Source organism: Sinohyriopsis cumingii, chromosome 1 (assembly GCF_028554795.1).
Source record: "Sinohyriopsis cumingii isolate HCF-2022 chromosome 1, ASM2855479v2, whole genome shotgun sequence".
NCBI classification, from domain to species: Eukaryota; Metazoa; Mollusca; class Bivalvia; order Unionida; family Unionidae; genus Sinohyriopsis; species Sinohyriopsis cumingii.
Genome location: NC_142961.1, coordinates 106,384,421 through 106,406,738, shown reverse-complemented (window position 1 = coordinate 106,406,738; position 22,318 = coordinate 106,384,421). Strand labels below are relative to the sequence as shown.

Genomic DNA, 22,318 nt, shown 5'->3' with positions numbered 1-22,318 from the left:
CAATACCTATGTAAAGATAAACAACTGCATAATCATTCGGAGTTTTATTTGCAGATTACAAACCAATAACAAATGTGATGCATGACAATGGATAGATACTCATCAGCGTTTTCTGAAACTGGAAACATCTATCTCCCAAACAAATATACTTGCGTTTAAAACATATTCCAGTGGAATGTTCATTTTTAAATTGGATGTATTGTACCAATTGTCCTGTATGAGTGGTATGTGACACGGATAGACCACAAATCATTCTTTTCACCCAACATGTCTGAAAAATAGATTACATTCTTGAGCGACTCTAAGTAGAAGAGATATACAGGTATTGTTCATGTTCTCTCTTGGTATGTTTCAAACTGTTTTGTTAATTTTTCTAAGATAACATAAATGTTTTTATGAAAATTTAGTGAAGTCTTTGCAAAGCAGCTAACTTTCTATCTTTAGAAGTGGGTGCAAATTAGGCGTTTTTGCTCTTGAAAAACGCAATGGATACAGCACGTTTCTTCTTTATATACCAATATCTTCCATGAATAAAAAAAATAACATATATAAAACGTGCCTACCTTAAATAATTTTATCAAATATTTTTCATTTAAAAGAGATGTTTTTATTGCAACTAAATTCACTGAAAACGTGTGAAATATTTGTCAAATAGTTTAACTAGGTACTTGATTTATTCACTTTTCTTCGGTATACAGTTCAAGCATTGAATTAGAAAGAGTTGTATTTACAGTGGGGCATTTTCTTCGTCTCCTTCCCAGGTAGGTTATGCAGCACTAATATTTTATTTTCATTTATATTTTTTTTAAATGTTAAAATTTTCCTAATTGGGTGACATAGGGTGTCTGTCCTTTAATAAAATATACCAAGAATACAATGGAATATTTCCATCGTCTTTCCATCAATGGTCTTACAATCGATCACACTCATATCAAATATAAATTACAGATGTGGTTGTTTGTGCAGATAACGTTAAACTTACCTAATGAACCAAAGTACGATTCCCATTATACATTTATTATCATGTCTTAAGCATGCTATATATATATATATATATATATATATATATATATATATATATATATATATATATATATATATATATATATATATATATATAAACATTTTCCGACAATCGATATTTGCTCTGAACATACCCTTGTTCAGCTCTAACGGAGACATGTGCGATTATTATCTCAAACATTGGACAAAACGGCGAAAACAAAGGATGCCTATCAGTTGCATACTTCATTTGCTACACCTTCTCGTTGAAAACAGTAGTTGTCAAGTCCAAAGCTCCTCAAAGGAAATTTTGCAAGAGAATTTTATACAGGTAACTATCGCAATATTCAAGCTACATGCACTGTTAGAAGTTTGTCTCGGCACGGCCACTCGGCATGTCAGTTGAAAATGTTTTGAATGTTTTGGGCGGAATTGTGCACTGGTTAACTCTGCGTATTGAATTTATGAAGCTCATATTGTTGGCAAGCCATACAAAAGGGTTAAATTGCATAAATGAAGATACATTTTATCCATAATTGTTTCTCATATCCGTGGAAAGATTTCAAGAAATTTAAGAAAAGAATTCCAGGCATGTGTAATTAAGGCTTGCTTTAAATACGTGAAATTCCTTTCATTAATAAATATTATACCCCTAATTTGCATATCTTACTTTTTTCTTTTTTACATAAGTGAAATTAAGTCAAACTAATTCACGTGTGTGAATATTTATTTAGTAATTGTTAAATAAAGATACATTGCACAACTGTGAAATTCTTTTTTTTAACAAATTGATAATTCTCATTCACGCATATGAAATTATGCAAGCACTCTAGAGATAGCAGGCAAAACAATTTTGGATTTCGTGATTCTTAATCCGTTGGTAACATTTGTTTTTGATGTGAGACTGTTCTTAGTCTATGAAAGGCAAGAATTGTATACTTTGTTTATATAATGTTCTTAAATCACACGTTTTGCGGTTTCGACTTTGTGTTTGTGCCCCACTTTGCTACTTACTTGCACGCATTCTGGAAGTTTCACGTTGCGTGTTGTAAACAATAGCATATAGCAAGAGACAAGTTAAGGAGAGTCCTGGGTGATCCAGCCAAAGAGTCCAAAGATGCAGGATTCTGTGGGCAATTTCAGACCTTAGCATATTGCTTTCATTCGATGCAAGTAACCTTGCACAACATTTTAATATTTTTGAAGTGTTCTACATCACAGTAACTGATCTTGCCTTTCTTCAAGTCATTACGTTGAAAAAATATATTCTTGACACATTGACATCGTTCATCAAGCATTTATTGAACAAGTAGTTTTTTGAGTGTGTTTTTGATAGCTGAAGTCTAGAGTGTCAGCCTTGGTATCCAAGGTTTAACCTTTGCATCTTAAAGTTCAGAATTTCTGAGCATTATATACAAGAAGAGATTGCATACGATTCCCACGTCTATGCACAAAAACATATTGATAGGGCTGTCAGAGATGTTTGCTGACAGATCTAAGTAGATATCTAAGTCCGATATAACCAGATCCCATCTCCTATCAAGACCTAATATGGACTCACCAACATTATAGTTAACTTTGTGAATTACCGAAAGGTCTATTCAAACAAGAACCAACTGAAAATCCTAGGCTGAAAAAAATGTATAGAACCAAGCATTGTATCTCTAACAGATTATTAAGAGTCAATCAACTAATCGAAAATAATAAAGATGATTTCATATCAGTATACTGGACAATACAATCAATAATAGTAGGTAAAATGGAAAATGAGGAGGATGCTGGGTCCCAAATTAAGTCAGACCAAGATGTACATAATCTTAATACCTGGCTTGGAATTCGAGCTTCTGACAATCAGTAAAGATTAACTTTATTATTATATCCAATCTGGATTGGACAAGTTCCGGTTTTGTTTGCAATACTATCTAGGGTTCTGTGATGGACCTATATTATTTTTCATCTCCGTCTATACATGCGTCGCTTATGTGTTAACATTGTCCAAGTGTAGTTACTTTTCTGGCTCAGAAAAATACAGGTTTAGACATGACCACCCTCTACTCCATGTGCAGATAGGTATGTCAATGGAATAAATGTATCATCTATAAATATGGTTTGGACCAGTGCAAGAAAATTTGGCTTTTTTTAAATAAATTGAATTTGCCTAAACCGACATTTGCGAAGATATCGTTTGGTGTGATAATTTCGAAAAAAAAAATATCAACTGAATGCATGTAAATACCTTTTAATCAATATATCTATCTATTTGATATCATCAAAACTGTATTCGCTCAGCGTAATTTCATCAAATCTGAGAAAATAAAATTCCTTCATACCGTACAGTCTAATTGTTTATTATAGTAAACCCAATATAATAACAATTATCAGATAGGTGTGAAAATGTTATTTATTCTATATAATGTGTCAATATATTTTGACATCATTAAAATATTTTGTTAATGTGTATTTTTCACTAATTCTGAAAAATTGATACTCGTACTAAGGTAAAACAAAAATGATTTCTATGGTGAAACCAGTAAACATATAAGCTACACACTATTTGTACACACACACACACACACTATATATATATATATATATATATATATATATATATATATATATATATATATATATATATATATATATATATATATATATATATATATATTGTTTAGGTATCCTGGTTTATTCGGCTGCTCAACGATTATTACAAAAATGCAGCCAATGTTATGTAATACACTAAGTTTACTTTTATACCAAATCAACCAAATGGAATGTAATACACTTAGCTTACATTTCTACCAATACAACCTAGACGTTATGTAATTCACCAAGTTCATTTGTATCACCAATGCAACCAAATAGTATGTAATACACTAAGTTTACTTTTCTTCCAATGCAACCAAATATTATGTAATACACTACGTTTACTTTCTACTAATGCAACCAAATGTTATGTAGTGCACTAAGTTTACTTATCTACCAATATAAGATAGACGTTATCTAATACTACACTAAGTTTACCTTTCTACCAATACAACATATACGTTATGTAGTACGCTAAGTTTACAATCCAACCAAATGGAATGTAATACCATTCGCTTACTTTTCTACCAATACAACCAAATGGAATGTAATACACTTAGCTTACATTTCTACCAATACAACGTAGACGTTATGTAATTCACCAAGTTGATTTGTATCACCAGTGCATCCAAATAGTATATAATACAGTAAGTTTACTTTTCTACCAATGCAACCAAATATTATGTAGTACACTTTTACTTTTATCTACCAATATAACAAAGACGTTATGTAATACTCTAAGTTTACTTTCCTACCAATACAACCTAATGATACACTAAGTTTACCTTTCTACCAATACGTATACGTTATGTAGTAAGCTAAGTTTACTTTCTACAATCCATCCAAATGGAATGTAATATACTAAGTTTACTTTTCTAAGGATACAACCAAGACGTTGTGTAATACATTAAGTTTAATTGTTTACCAGTAAAACCTAGACGTTATGAAATTCACTAAGTTTATTTGTATCACCAATGCAGTCTATACATTATGTAATTCACGAAGAGGGTCGAGCGCGGCCAAGCGGTCAAAATCACTGGCCTCTAGCGAATATTGCCATTTCATCTCTGTCAGCGTGCGTTAGAGTCTCTGGCTCGGCCTATATTGGTATGTGCGAAAGTTTGTCAGTAGCTTCCCGTGGGTCGGTGGTTCTTACCGGAGTTTTCCCGGGTTCTTCCTCCACGAGTTATTCTGGCCGTCATATATAGCCTATCATGCACAGATAAATCGCGTCAAACCCAAAACAATAATAACAACAAGAACAACAATAATTTACTAAGTTTATCAAGTCATCAAATAATGTTGGCACAGACGATCCACTTAATATGCATAATGACGTTTACCTATCGCGATATCGTTATTTTAGTTATGGACTGAATTAGACCGGTTGGTAAATTCCATATGATCAGCATATGTAATGCGCATGCGTATAACACGATCCATTTCACGTGCTTGCTGTATCAGAGGGAGTGAGCTCGAAACCTGCAGTTTATTCGTGTCTCTATTTGGTTCCTGCCGCAAAGGCGGGCGAAAGATAGAAATAGTATATATCCACTGTAAGATGCATGTGCATCAGTGCAACCAATCGTGTGTACTCAACTGTGATTTTGTTTATAAGAAAAAGCTATAAAACTTATATTTTTCGTGGATTCTTTTCTGTCTTATGAAGATGTGTATTACGTTCCAAAATGAAACACCGTTGGCTTCTCATGAGATTTATATCTTCCTTTTAAAACTCAAAACATTAATTGCCTTGTGTGTTTATCTCTGTGCAACGACTCTGGGTTTGAGACACCTTTCTTTCCAAATTAAATGGAGATATTGGTGATTGTTTGGTTGCTTATGGAGTTCCATGTAATGAAATATATTTGCAAATGATCACCTAGTCAATAATTACTACAAATAATGCTAAGTTATTCACAAGACGCTCTTAAAGCATATGGGAAGTGAAATATTTCAAACAACCTGTTAATTCATACTGTTTATTTACCTCAGAGACATTTCTAGGGAGCTGTGTGCAATCCTTTGTCGAAGAAGTCCAAATTTGGCATGTGATAATGAGAGTTGCCTCGCAGCAAATGCAAATAATTTCTCTCAATAGAAGACTATATATGTGAATCTTAGTAAGCACGGGGTATTCACAATAATCCTGATTAAATATAAAAACGGTAATATGATCAGGTGAACCACACATTTTTAATTATATTGTAAGCTTAAATTTTGTTCACATCTGTACTTTGTAGACAACATCTTTACATAGCTAACAAAATGTTTACGTAGCAAGAGTTCAAGGCCAGTTAAGCTAGGTTTTCCGTTGGAAATTTCTACGTTCTATTACATTATAGGTCACGTCAAAATGTGTATTCTTTGTGCTTTTATCAACAAATTATTCGTTAGTTTTTTAAATCAGTCATATATAATTAGAGAAAAATTATTTATTTAAAATATTTATTGAAATTACTGAAGTGATCATTCATTGATAAGGGGATTTATGCAAGCTATTTTGGATATGTGTGCACTCATTCAACGGCATTCTGGACTGCATCAGTGTTACATAAGGACAATCAAGACTGTTGAAATTAATTCTGAACATTCTATATTTATTACTTTTAAGAGTATATTTCGAAATATTTGAGATTTAATTCACGTTAGAATCTCTTAAATTTTCATTTATTATTTCAGGCAAATAAATGGATTGTTGATTTTACTTCGCATAGGTGGTTTCACTTTCTTTCTGTTACACATTTTATATATCACCTAGAGTGTTAGCATAATGTGGGGCCTCGACCATGATCTAAATTTGTTTAAAACATTTCAGAAATATTAAAAATTGTTTTTAAAATTGAAACAAAGCGCTGCTCGCACAGCTGATGACTATTCCTTGACTCAGAGAGAGTATCATTTGACTGTAAGTTTTCCTCCCAGTAATGTTATGTTAAAATCTTATCTCAATCTCGTAAAAGTACTTCCAAATTTCAATCTATCAAACGTTGAGAAATCGCCTTGTTTGGTCACAAACGTTGATCTTGTTCAGAGTGAATTCCCTGATTTGCATCATTCTTGTGCAGTTACCAGACCTATGGCAACATGAGTTCTTGCATTTATTGGTCAGGCTCTTGATGAGCTAACATTTAGTCCTGATATTGATAAATTAATTGTTATTGATCACTTTGATCCTCTTTTTATTACTCATTGCTTCAATTGTAATCAGCTTGACCAAAGACAATCGCTGTTTGTCAAACAGGAACAAGATCCTGAGATCTCATGTTTGTTTCAGAGAGCTGTTAGTGAAATTGAAACCACACGAGTTCCAGTTTGTTATTTTATGAAAAATGGTGTCTTTATGAGAAAATGGAGACCAACTGTGGTACTCGCGAGTGACGAGTGGTCCCTGAGCTATCACGTGCTCGTTCCGAGGTCGTACCGACAGGAACATTTTAGTCTATTTCATGAAATTCCATTGGCTGGTCATTTACAAAATCAATAAAACTTATCAAAATATCCTGAATAATTTTTATTGGCCGAAAATTAAGTGATGTTTTTAAATACTGTTGATCTTGACACACTTATCAATTGATAAGAACATCCAATCAAAATGATGCCCAAGACTCAGCTGCAACGTATTCTCGTATTTGCTGAAGGTTTTAGCAGAATAATATTACACTATGTTGGCTCATTTCATAGGACCCATCATACTTGCTGTCCATAATGTTTACGTACGCAACATTTCCAGAGGCATTTTCTTTTAGAAATATCTAAACCAAATCTATTGTAAAAGCTCTGATTAAGTTCTTTTCTAGCACTTGTTGGTCTTCCCAACAAAATGTCTATCCTGATTAAAGCTAAACTTTAATGTCTGCATGTTTCCAACATATTGTGACTCAGTTAGACCTAACAGTTTAAAGCTTCTACCTTTCATCCTTAAAGTCAAGAGAATTTAGAAAGATTTTATCCAACTTTGAAGAACATGATTTTGTCATATTGCATTTTTACAGGAAAGGATTTGGACGAGCTCGTTTGTTTGCTGTTAGGTTATCGGTTCAGGAATCACTGGGGTTTATTCCTTTTGAACTAATTTTTAGACATACTGTACGTGGACCATTGAAGTCATTAAAGAGAAATCTTCTTTCAAATGAAGATTAAAAGTTACTCTACTTGACTATGCCTGATTTCATTTTTATGTCGTCAACGTCTTTGAAGTAGCAAGAACTAATCTACACCCTACTCGGTGAAAAATGAAATTAAGGAGTTTTCAGTCATTTTGTGATAAAGTTCTAGCTCTGTTGCCCGTACAACAAAATCCTCTTGGGGCTAAATTGTATTGTTCTTATACAATCGAAAAAAAAGTAAATGACCAAAATTATATCATTTACACTCATGGGAAGCGGAAACATATATAAGTTTGTTTTGTAAATGTGTTAAAGGAGTATATTGATAAAGACAACACATATAATTATTCCACAAACTTTGTCGTACCTGTCCCACAGCGAGGATATAAATGATGGAATGCAATATGACTGTAGTGACTATGTTTCAACGAATCATTGGAATTTAGAAATGTAACCAATCTGGACCATAGGAAAAGTGGTTGTTCAAATCGTGTTACAGCCTTGCTATCAAGTCTTTATTGAGTCACAACGAGGCTTCAGAGCAGAGAAGGCCAACATCGATATGATTTTCCGAATGATACAACAGCGAAAGAAGCACAGAAACAAAGAAGGCCGCTATAAATAGCATTCATTGTCTATACAATGGCCTTAAATCTTGTCAGCATAATCGGAATATTCAAGATGCTAGAAAAAGTTGAACGTCTCCTCAACGTGATTTACTAATCCATTGTTGTATAGGAATATGTCAGATGAGAAGTAGCTGCACTGTCTCATTGATTTGTGTTCTATAATTGTGTTGAAAAGAAGAAAAGAAGGATGATGATGATGATGATGATGGTGGTGGTGGTTGTGGTGGTGTTGGTGAATCCTTAAATTTTTAACTTATTTGTAGCCCCGTAACTTACTCGTCTTCAAAAATGAAGAATGCAGCTCTGTCGCAATTATTGTCATTCATGTAGAAATTCTCATGTTCAAGAAGCCCTATGCAGGCTTCATGACGATTAGGTTCTCCAGGCGCCCACATTTTGAATTGCATGACGTCATGGTTAGGATACCACATCCAGTGACCTATGGAACTGTTGTAAAACGCGCCGATCCCAAACTCTATTGCTCTGGGATCTGAAAAAAGGATCTAATATTTAGCTGTGTATACTGCGCACTGAAGGATCTGAAATTACTGTATTTGACTAAATGTCACACTAGGGCACACACAGAATAAATCCAGATCGTCCTTAGCATTATTCTTGATGATTTATAGATATGCAGTTCTTTTCCCTTATGATTTATGTAAACATTGTCGACCCTGATCTTGCTCATGTAACGGCAGAAATGGAGTTCCATTTAGGTAGGCACTACACTCGGTGATGTCCTAGTTTTCCTTCACACAAAGGAAAGCGTCACACTGAAAGTGTCAGAGAAAACAGGGAAAGCATTTAAAGCCTAATTTAAAGGATGTTTGATAAATGTAAAGGAAGCATACCTATCCATGAATCTGGTGTTTCCCGAAAGAAGTGCTGTTTCTTCAGGTGTGTCAATTAATACATTTACACTCAAAATGTCTGATTCAGACATAAAACTGTAAGTTACTTATACAAAAAATAATTTTTAATTACACTCTTGGAAAGTGTAGATTAAGTCTATAAATATGTAATTTCATATTTTTGGTGTGCGAATTTCTTTCCTCATTAGTTTATTTCTTAATTTGAATACACCGAGAGTTGTTATCTGTAAATAAGCAAAATGACAATAACAAAAGCCGATAGATTATTCATTTTTACTGTAAATATTCAGAACTTTTTATTCATATTGATGGATTAAATTAATTTGACATCGTAGAAAAGCTTCATGCAACTGTGTTCAGTCAGTATGTAATGGTGCAAACTTTTGTTGAGATAATTTCGCAGTACATTCTGTCGTGATCAGAGCTGAGACAGAACAAAGTAAATTTTGGGAAAACTTGGGCCATTTTAAACAGGTTTCATAAAATGGTATCTTCTAGCATAGCTAATAATAAAGGCGGACAAGAGAAGATTGTTCTGACTTCGGTGGGAGTGAAAAACGTATTGGCGGTTTGAAGAAGTAATCTGGATTGGCTAAACTAAACGAGGGTGTGCGTGTTCCCAGACGGAATTCAGGCTTTTAAGAAATCCCACCTCGCACAATTAATCATAAGCTCTGAGGTTAGCCAGAATTTAGTTCCAAGACTTAATAATCTGTATTTTTCTCGTTAAATTGTCCAAAGGACGCGTGTCTGAAATCACAGTCGTTTATTTTCGGTGGAGTAAATTAGAGTGTAAAACCGAAACTGACAATGTGACAAAAACTTTGTAAATGTGTTAACATGTTACGATTTCTTTATAAAATGGAGTATACATCACTTAAAAACAGCCTAAACCCAAAATTGTATTCTGCTTAGCTGTTAGGTCTTCCTAACTACTGATACAGTGGTTGACCGATTAAATGTGAAGCCTGATTTATATCGTATGAATGTCATTTGGCTGTAGAAGAAAAACTAATTAATGTGTATATCCGCAAACATCAGATTCATTCTATACCTTCATGTTAGATAGATTACTAAAGTTTTCAACTTGAACAGTCATAGCAATCAAAGTTCATGTGGAACATATCCTGCTACCCTTCCAAGTCTATCTAACCGGTCATTAAAGTAACCGCCTGAGAGAGAAAGAGAGAGAGAGAGAGACAAAGTGATAGAGACATACAGGGAGAGGGAGAGATAGAGACAGACATAGACTGATGAACAGTCGCCCTACTCACCGTCAATATGATAGTGTTGTTGCAGCTGGTTTCGGATAAAGCTGAATTCAATGTGATCATCAATCTTTATCGGTATCCATCCATGGCTAACGCAGTATTGCTAAAATTATCGACGAACATTGCTTGACTTATATTATTTATATAAAAGCCCCTACATCACACTTAGAACACTGAACAGTCGATTGACCAATTAATCAAAGTCAAGATACTTAAACCCATGTTGATATGGAAGCATAACTGTTGTCCAGGAGACATACAATACTCAACTTTGGCAGAATATGACAAGTAAAATAGTCCTACCAAAGTTTCATTAAAATGATAACGTTTTATTGGAGGAGCTATTTGAACACGATTTTCACCTGGTTGCTATGGAATGCTATAAAAAGATCATCTCTTGGCATCAAGATTTGGTGTTGTGAGATCAGAAGGTATCAACTATACAGTTTTTACCAGAGCAACGCAGATGCTAGGGAGACCATACGTAATACGCATGCAAAGTCTGTTACGAATTTGCCCAATGCCATTTGGATATGATAAAATATATTTTCACCTGCCCGATGATTTTACCAAGAGCATTAAAACAGAACAAGTTCTCCACCTGGTTGAAAACCAAACGATCGATTGATAGGCCACCAAAAAGACCATTTTGTAAGAACATGTTGTGAGTCAATTTCCACAAATTGTGAATCGATATAATTAACATATAATGCATTTTACTGAAACGTATACATTGTGTAAAATACTTTTTTAACCATAGTAAAATAGCTGAAATATGTTTCAGTAGCTAAAGATGCTATGTTCTTTCAACACAACTCTGCCATATCTTGTTTTCAAAAATGGCTCCTAAGTTGAAGATAATAGACCTCCCTCTGTGCTGTTCCAGAAATAAAATTACATATCTATGATTTGAACTTAGAATACTATTTTGAGTGGTTCTTTCATACTCGACAACTAATGAACGTCATCCGATAAGAAATAAACAGACAAGAGAAATCAACAAAATACATGCCACCGGATATATGTAATATATTATTAGTAGTATTGCAACACAAATGTAAACCATATGTTTATCAAATTATCCAGTATACAGATGTACCATTGCTATACTAATAACTATATTGGAATTAAATAATCAAATGCCACAATTCTATTAAAATTCAAAGAACGTTCAAGTTTTCTTTCCTCTTCTATCGTTCCATCTGGTATGTATACTTGTATGTTTGAGCTTGTAACAAACATAAAAATTTTGTTTATCAGCATTGTGCCATAAGCAGCTTAGAAAATTAGTACAAAATGAATTTTAACAAAATCCTACTGATCAATATTTAATAATTCTTCATAAAATGTTTCAAAATCTTCGTGAAGTATTTTCTTCTCAAAGCATAAATGTAACTAAAGAAAGAAATATAAAATTGTTTGAATTTGTTAATCTGAGACTCAACCACAGCTTGATGTTTCTTCAACATCAGGGACTTAGACGCCTTTAATTATCACAGGTTTTAGTTTGGCTTCCATTATCCAAAAATATACTGCCACTGTACCTAATTAAAATAAGCTTTTCAGATTCGTTCTTTCGTCATTTGTTTAGATGTGTGTGCAATTTTATTATTAGTCTCTATTGTCGTTACGTACATCACCATGATACTGAGATTGTATTGAATGCAATAATCATAAAATAAATGTATATTATTTTGCATACCGTTGCCAAGTACCAACGCTCTTTATGTTCGAATCTCTAACAGGAACTGTTGCACACTGATCAATCTCGTCCTTGAGCCAGGACTGAAGAATATATGAATTTCAATTAATTGATTATATATAGAGCGATAATATTTTTGTAATACACTGTATCATAAACATAGAGTGGAGGAATATAGTATTATAGCTGAAATACATTCCATTGTATATATATATATATATATATATATATATATATATATATATATATATATATATATATATATATATATATATATATATATATATATATATATATATATATATATATATATATATATATATATATATATTTATATATATATATATATACATACATATATATATATATATATATATATATATATATATATATATCTATCTATCTATGTATATATATATATATATATATATATATATATATATATATATATATATATATATATATATATATATATATATATATATATATATATATATCAGTATATGTACCTAAATACACGATGCAACAGTAGACTAGACCTTGTCTGTACAAGATTTATACCCTAACCATTCTGGTCGCGACTCCAGTACGCTAGCCACTGAACAACCGCAATTCCTGTTTTAAAAGCATATAGCTCTCAATCTCTTTTCTATACCAAGATACAGTCTGCATCATTATCATGACATCTATAATTATGATTGTGTCATTGTCTCACCTGTTGATGTAAGGATTGAAGTAATCCATACTATTAAGAAAATCATGTCTGAATTGGAATGTGCATACGTTGTCAGTTGTGTTTACAGAGAAATATCTTATGAACTGGCGTTCTTTTAAGTGCCAATGCTTCTTAAAAACTGCCTTGCCTTGTCGAGGAATACTGAAAATGCTCTTTCTGTTTTGTTTTTTTCGACTCTTGTACAGGAAATACTCAAAGCGTGTCTTTATAAATAGTTTTTACCACATGTACGTTTCAATGTGTAGCGGGTGGATTTGACTTTTCATAACAAGTATAACGCACATCAGCCAAACAACGGATACCGTGCAGCACCAAGTGGGTCAACAGAGAGATAACATGCGGACCCTAGGCTCGAATTTGATCGTAGATAATTTGGTTTGATTCCGCTTATCGAATGTTTACAAGTTTTCACTACAAGTACTACTCTCTGAAGAATACACTGGGCAACTTCGATATCAGTCAAATAACTTGACAGTAAATTAATATTCCTGTACCAACAAAGGACAATACATAAACACAACAATACACTTGATTGTTGTTGTGTTCTGCGATTACTTTTATCAACTTTATTTAACAAAGAATAGAAAGAAAAAAAATCATGTAGAATACATACATTACCCAATCACGGTAGTATGTATGTATGCATGTATGTATGTATGTATGTATGTATGTATGTATGTATGTATGTATGTATGTATGTATGTATGTATGTATGTATGTATGTATGTATGTATGTATGCATGCATGCATGCATGTATGTATATGTAAGTTACGGTCTCACCCATGACAGGGTATAAAGATTACCTATTTCGGTCACATGGAGCATCGTCACAGAGCTATTACAGGGCATAAAGTTAGCTTGTCTTGGTCATAAGGAGCATCGTGATGGACCCATGACAGGGCATAAAGGGTGCCTATATCGGTTACAATGGAACATCATAACGGACCCATGACAGGGCATACAGGCTGCTTATTTCGGTTCAAATGGAACATCATCACTTACCCATTACAGGGCATAAAGGCTGCATATTTCGGTCACATGGGGCAACATGATGGACAATGACTGAGCATAAAGGATGCATATTGTGGTCAAATGGATCATCGTCAGATAAATACAAATTCGCTATACTTACTGGCGTATTCGTCATCTATATTCCAACAGAGCATTCCAGGTATAATGATATACAATCTATTGTAGAATGTGTAGGTCTCGTTACGCTTTCCATCTTGTGACCTTTTGTCTAGGCTTGAGGACTGCATTCAGTCCAATAAAATAATATATATATAATTAAGTTTGCAGTCAGGGAAAACTTCTTCCACTGGTGATATGTAGCCTACACTGGCTATCCATATGATCCAGAATCAAGCACAAAATTTGTTCTCTGTGCTACGTTTCAATGACGGACTCTAGTCCAACATACCTATCCGACCTCACCCAGGTGTACACACCAGCAAGATACTTACGCTCCTCTTCTGACAATCGTTTACTCGTTATTCGCACTATGAAAACAAAGTCACATGGACAGCGGTCTTTTGCATATCAGGGACCAGCAACGTGGACTGACACTGAACTAAGACACAAAGACACAGTGATCACATTCAAGAGTGCTCTCAAAATTCACTTATTTCGACTGCAAGATCAAACTTAAAGACCTAATAATGTTTAATACCTTAAATATTTTCAGCATGTTTTTCTATGTTTTCTAATTTCATGGTGTTTGCTTTTGTAATCGCATCATTATATATTTTTTTATCTTATAGGTGTAGTCTAATGTTGTAAAGCGCTTAGAGCTTCTAACGATTAGGCGCTATACAAAGTCCTCATTATTATTATTATTATTATTATTATTATTATTATTATTATTATTATTATTATTATTATTTTTATTAGTAGTAGTAGATTGCCCGTTTGTATGACTTCAAAGAACATTTTATGCAGTCAACCTAAAATAAGTAAATGAAAATTAATTGAATTAGTGTATGCGTTCGTAGCGTCAGACACCTCCATGTTCACCTTTCAAGAAAGATCTATAAATGTGTTCAATTGTTCAGGTTTTCTATGGCGACATTCCCAACTTTTGTCACATGGTTATATACAGTTATTCAGTATTTCTGAATCACGAAGATGCGTCACACCAAAGTCATTACAACCAGATTGCATGCCATCGTTTAAATTCTCACTATGCGGGACAGGTATAACTAAATTGATTTAATGATTAACAGGGCTATCTCTATATACATACTCCTTTAGCATATTTATATGGCAAGTTGTTTCTGTTTCCGCTTCTCATGAGTGTTAATGATATAATTTAAGTAATTTGATTTCTTTGTATTTGTATAAGGACAATACAATTTAGCCCGAAGATGATTTTGAGGTATGGGCATGAGTTCCTGAACTTTATCACCAGGATGGATACTCCTTTCATATGTATTTCTGTCATACTTAATTTTATTCTTGACTGAGCAGACTGAAGATTAGGTCCTGCTACTTTATAAGCCTATGATAATTCATATTAGATATAAGAGACATAATCTTCAAGATTAATTTCTTAATCTATGGATGCAAATTGTTTCTTCTTTAAAATCTTCAATTGTCCACAGACGCAATTCTGTCATATTCTAGATGGCTTTATCACTCCAGAGAATATTCATGATTTCAATGCATAATGTGATTGGAGTTGTCATTCTTGGAACTATTCAGATTTTCATAGCATGATTAAGATGATGATGTCATTCTAGAGACAATTCATGATTTCATAGCATGATGTAGATGACGTTGTAATTATGGAGACTATTCATGATTTCATAGCATGATGTAGATGTCGTTGTCATTCGAGAGACTATTCATGGTTTCATAGCATGATGTAGAAGACGTTGTAATTCTAGTGACTATTCCTGATTTCACAGCATGACCTAGATGGCGTTGTCAGTCTAGAGACTATTCATGATTTCATAGCATCATGTAGATGACCATGTCATTGTAGAAACTATTCATGATTTCATACCATGATGTAGATGTTGCAATTCAGGAGACTAATCATGATTTCATACCATGATGTAGATGTTGCAATTCAGGAGACTATTCATGATTTCATAGCATGATGTAGATGGCGTTGTCAGTCTAGAGACTATCATGATTTCATAGCATGATGGAGAAGGCGATGTCATTCTAGAGACTATTCATGATTTCATAGCATGATGTGGATAACGTTGTAATTCTGGAGACTATTCATGATTTCATAGCATGATGTAGATGACGTTGTCAGTCTAGAGACTATTCATGATTTCACATCATGATGGACATGACGTAATTCTGGAGACTATTGATGATTTCATAGCATGATGTAGATGACGTTGTAATTCTGGAGACTATCCATGATTTCATAGCATAATGTAGATGACGTTGTAATTATGGAGACTATTCTTGATTTCATAGCATGATGTAGATGGCGTTGTCATTCAACAGTCTTTTCATGATTTCAAAGCATGATGCAGATGACGTAATTTTGGAGACGATTCATGATTTCATAGCATGATGTAGATGGCGGTGTCAGTCTAGAGACTATTCTTGGTTTCATAGCATGAGGTAGATGACGTAATTCTGGAGGCTATTCATGATTTCACAGCATGATGTAGATGACGTTGTAATTCTGGAGACTATTCATAATTTCAAATCATGATGTAGATGGTGTAGTCATTCTCGAAACTATTCCTGATTTGATAGCAGGATGTAAATGACGTTGTAAGTCTGGAGACTATTCATGATTTGATAGCATGATATAGATGGCGTTGTCAGTCTAGAGACTATTCATGATTTCATATCATGATGGACATGACGTAATTATAGAGACTATACATGATTTCATAGGATGATGTAGATGACTTAGTAATTCTGGAGACTATTCATGATTTCATAGCATAATGTAGATGACGTTGTAATTCTGGAGACTATTCATGATTTCATAGCTTGATGTAGATAGCCTTGTAATTCGACAAGCTATTCATGATTTCATAGCATGATGTAGATGACGATGTCATTCTAGAGACAATTCATGATTTCATAGCACGATGTTGATGAGGTTGTAATTCTGGAGCCTATTCATGATTTCATGGCATGATGTAGATGGCGTTGTCAGTCTAGAGAATATTCATGATATCATAGCATGATGTAGATGACGTTGAAATTCTGGAGACTATTCATGATTTGAAAGCATGATTTGATAGCGTTGTGATTCAAGAGACTAGATGTAGATGACGTTGTAATTCTGCAGTCTGTTCATGATTTCATAGCATTATGTAGATAACGTTGTAATTCTGGAGACTATTCATGATTTCTTAGCATCATGTAGATGGCGTTGTCATTCGAGTGACTATTCATTATTTCATAGCATGATGTAGATGACATTGTAATTCTAGAGACTAGTCATGATTTCATACCATCATGTAGATAACCATGTCTTTCTAGAAACTATTCATGATTTCATACCATGGTGTAGAAGACGATGTAGTTCTAGAGACTATTCATGATTTCATAGCATGATGTGGATAACGTTGTAATTTTGTAGAGAATTCATCATTTCATAGGATGATGTAGACGGAGTTGTCAGTCTAGAGACTATTCATGATTTCATATCATGATGTAGATGACGTAATACTGGAGACTATTCATGATTTCATAGGATGATGCAGATGTCGTTGTAACTCTGGAGACCATTCATGAATTCATAACATAATGTAGATGACGTTGTAATTCTGGAGACTATTCATGGTTTCATAGCGTGATGAAGATGGCGTTGTCATTTTAGAGACCATTCATGATTTCATAGCATGATGTAGATGGGGATGTCATTCTAGGGGCAATTCATGATTTCATAGCACGATGTTCATGATGTTGTAATTCTGGAGACTATTCATGATTTCATGGCATGATGTAGATGGAGTTGTCAGTCTAGAGACTGTTCATGATTTCACAGCATGATGTAGATGGCGTTGTAATTCTGGAGAATGTTCATGATGTCATATCATGATGTAAAACGCGATGTCATTGTAGAGACTATTCCTGATTTCATAGCATGATGTAGATGGCGTTGTCAGTCTAGAACATATTCTTGATTTCATAGCATGATGTAGATGACGTTGTAATTCTGGATTAGATGGCCTTGTCATTCAAGAGACTCTTCCTGATTTCACTGCAGGATGTAGATGACGTAATTCTGGAGACGATTCATGATTTCATAGCATGACATAGATGGCGTTGTCAGTCTAGAGACTGTTCTTGGTTTCATAGCATGATGTAGATGACGTTGTAATTCTGGAGACTATTTATGATTTCATAGCATGATGTAGATGACGTTGTAATTCTGCAGTATATTCATGATTTCATAGCATAATGTAGATGACGTTGTAATTTTGGAGACTATTCATGATTTCATAGCATGATGTAGATGCCGTTGTCATTCGAGAAACTATTCAATATTTCATAGCATGATGTAGATGACGATGTCATTCTAGAGACAATTCATGATTTCAGAGCATGACGTTGATGACGTTGCAATTCTGGAGAACATTCATGATTTCATAGCATAATGTAGATGGCTTTGTCAGTGTAGAGACTATTTATGATTTCATTGCATGATGTAGATGTCGTTGTAATTATGGAGACTGTTAATGATTTCATTGCATGATGTAAAAGGCGATGTCATTGTAGAGACTAATCCTGATTTCATAGCATGATGCAGATGGCGTTGTCAGTCTAGAGACTATTCATGATTTCGTAGCATGATGTAGATGACGTTTTAATTCTGGAGAATGTTCATGATTTCATAGCATGATGTAGATGGCGTTGTCAGTCTAGAGACTATTCATGATTTCATAGCATGATGGAGATGACGTAATTCTGAAAAAGATTCATGATTTCATAGCATGATGTAGATGGCGTTGTCAGTCTAGGGACTATTCTTGGTTTCATATCATGAGGTAGATGACGTTGTAATTCTGGAGACTATTCATGATTTCATAGCATGATGTAGATGGCGTAGTCATTCTCGAGACTATTCATGATTTAATAGCAGGATATAGATGACGTTGTAATTCAGGAGACTATTCATGATTTCATAGTCTGATGTAGATGGCGTTGTCAGTCTAGAGAATATTCATGATTTCATATCATGATGTACATGACGTAATTCTGGAGAGTATTCATGATTTCATAGCATGATATAGATGACGTTGTAATTGTGGAGACTATTCATGATTACAGACGATGATGTAGATGACGTTGTAATTCTGGAGACTATTCATGATTTTATAGCATGATATAGATTTCGTTGTCAGTCTGGAGACTATTCATGATTTCATATCATGAAGTACATGACGTAATTATGGAGACTATACATGATTTCATAGCATGATGTAGATGACTTTTTAATTCTGGAGATTATTCGTGATTTCATAGCATGATCCGATATCGTTGTCATTCAAGAGACTATTGATGATTTCATAGCAGGATGCAGATGACGTTGTAATTCTGGAGACTATTCATGATTTAATAGCATGATTAGATGGCGTGATCATTCAAGAGACTATTCCTGATTTCATAGCAGGATGTAGGTGGCGTCATTCTGGAGACTATTCCTGATTTCATAGGAGGATGTAGATGGCGTTGTCAGTCTAGAGACTATTCTTGGTTTCATAGCATGATGTAGATGAAGGTGTAATTTTGGAGACTATTAATGATTTCATAGCACGATGTAGATGACGTTGTAGTTCTGCAGTCTATTGATAATTTCAATGCATCATGTAGATGACGTTGTAATTCTGGAGACTATTCATGATTTCATAGCATGATGTAGATGACGATGTCATTCTAGAGACAGTTCAGGATTTCATAACATGATGTTGATGACGTTGTAAATCTGGAGAATATTAATGATTTCATAGCATGATGTAGAGGTCTTTGTCAGTCTAGAGACTATTCATGATTTCATTGCATGATGTGGATGGCGTTGCAATTCTGGAGAGTGTTCCTGATTTCATTGCATGAGGTGAAAGGCGATGTCATAGTAGAGACTGTTCGTGATTTCATAGCATGATGTAGAATGCGTTGTCAGACAAGAGACTATGCATGATTTAATAGCATGATGTAGATGACGTTGTAATTCTGGAGACTATTCATGATTTCATAGCATGATGTAGATGGCGTTGTCATTCAATAGACTATTCATGATTTCATAGCATGCTGTAGATGACGTAATTCTGGAGACGATTCATGATTTCATAGCATGATGTAGATGACTTAGTCAGTCTAGAGACTATTCTTGGTTTGATAGCATCACGTAGATCAAGTTGTAATTCTGGAAACTATTTATTATTTCATAGCATGATGTAGATGACGCTGTAATTCTGGAGACTATTCATGATTTCATATCATGATATACATGACGCAATTCTGGAGCATATTCATGAAATCATAGCATGATGTAGATGACGTTGTAATTCAGGAGACTAAGCATGTTTTCATAGCATGATGTAGATGGCGTTGTCAGTCTAGAGACTATGGATGATTAAATTGATGATGTAGATGGCGTTGTTATTCTGGAGACTGTTGATGATTTCATAGCATGATGTAAAACGCCATGTCATTGTAGAGACTATTCCTGATGTCATAGCTTGATGTAGATGGCTTTGTCAGTCTAGAGAATATCCATGATTTCATAGCATGATGTAGAAGACGTTGTAATTCTGGAGACTATTCATGATTTCTTAGGATGATCAGATATCGTTGTCATTCAGGAGACTAATCATGATTTCATAGCAGGATGTAGATGACGTAATTCTGGAGCCTATTCATGATTTCATAGCATGATGTAGATGAGCTTGTTATTCTGGAGACCATTCATGAATTCATAGCATAATGTAGGTGACGTTGTAATTCTGGAGGCTATTAATGATTTCATAGCATGATGTAGATGGCGTTGTCATTCGAGAGACTAGTCATGATTTCATAGCATGATGTAGATGACGATGTCATTCTAGAGACAATTCATGATTTCATAGCACGATGTTGATGCGGATGTAGTTCTGGAGAATATTCATGTTTTCATAGCATGATGTGGATGGCTTTGTCAGTGTAGAGACTATTTACGATTTCATTGCATGATGTAGATGGCATTGTAATTCTGGAGAATGTTGATGATTTCATATCATGATGTAAAACGCGATGTCATTGTAGAGACTATTCCTGATTTCATAGCATGATGTAGATGGCGTTGTCAGTGTAGAGACTATTTATGATTTCATTGCATGATGTAGATGGCATTGTAATTCTGGAGAATGTTGATGATTTCATACCATGATGTAAAACGCGATGTCATTGTAGAGACTATTCCTGATTTCATAGCATGATGTAGATGGCGTTGTCAGTCTAGAGAATATTCATGATTTCATAGCATGATGTAGATGACGTTGTAATTCTGGGAACTATTCATGATTTCATAGCATAATGTACATGGCGTTGTCATTCAAGAGACTATTTCTGGTTTCACAGCAGGATGTAGATGACGTAATTCTGGAGGCGATTCATGATTTTATAGCATGATGTAGATGGCGTTGTTAGTTTAGAGACTATTCTTGGTTTCATAGCATGATGTAGATGACGCTGTAATTCTGGAGACTATTCATGATTTCATAGCATGATGTAGATGACGTTGTAATTCTATAGACTATTCATGATTTCATAGCATGATGTAGATGGCGTTGTCATTCGAGAGACTATTCATTATTTCATAGCATGATGTAAATGACGATGTCATTCTGGAGACAATTCATGATTTCATAGCATGATGTTGATGAGGTTGTTTTTCTGGAGACTATTCATGATTTCATAGCATGATGTAGATGGCTTTGTCAGTTTATGGAGACTATTCATGATTTCGTTGCATGATGTAGATGGCGTCGTAATTCTGGAGACTGTTCCTGATTTCATAGCATGATTTAAAAGGCGATATCATTGTAGGGACTATTCCTGATTTCATAGCATGTTGTAGATGGCGTTGTCATTCAATAGACAATTCATGATTTCATAGCATGATGTAGATGACGTAATTCTGGAGGCGATTCGTGATTTCATGGCATGATGTAGATGGCGTTGTCAGTCTAGAGACTCTTCTTGGTTTCTTAGCATGAGGTATATGACGTTGTAATAATGCAGTATATTCATGATTTCAAAGCATGAGGTAGATGACGTGGTAATTCTGGAGACTATTCATGATTTCATAGCATGATGTAGTTGGCGTAGTCATTCTCGAAACTATTCATGATTTGAAAGCAGGATGTAGATGACTTAGTTATTCTGGAGGGTATTCATGATTTCATAGCATGATGTAGATGGCGTTGTCAGTTTATGGAGACTATTCA

General features: G+C 34.1%; 2 protein-coding genes across 2 annotated transcripts in view; both read right to left on the bottom strand.

Annotated features, from left to right (window-relative positions):
• Nucleotides 1–22,318, bottom strand: part of LOC149807511 (perlucin-like protein) — a 414,808-nt gene that overhangs the window by 78,860 nt on the left and 313,630 nt on the right. The window lies entirely within an intron of this gene.
• The window catches only part of LOC149807512 (C-type lectin domain family 7 member A-like), a 171,080-nt gene continuing 157,156 nt past the window's right edge, over nucleotides 8,395–22,318 (bottom strand). The window contains exons 3-4 of the mRNA XM_089967373.1: nucleotides 10,470–10,569; nucleotides 8,395–8,813 (exon numbers count right to left, since the gene is read on the bottom strand). Coding sequence (XP_089823499.1) covers nucleotides 8,596–8,813; nucleotides 10,470–10,569 — 318 coding nt within the window. The 3' untranslated portion in view covers nucleotides 8,395–8,595. The remainder of the gene's footprint in view (nucleotides 8,814–10,469; nucleotides 10,570–22,318) is intronic.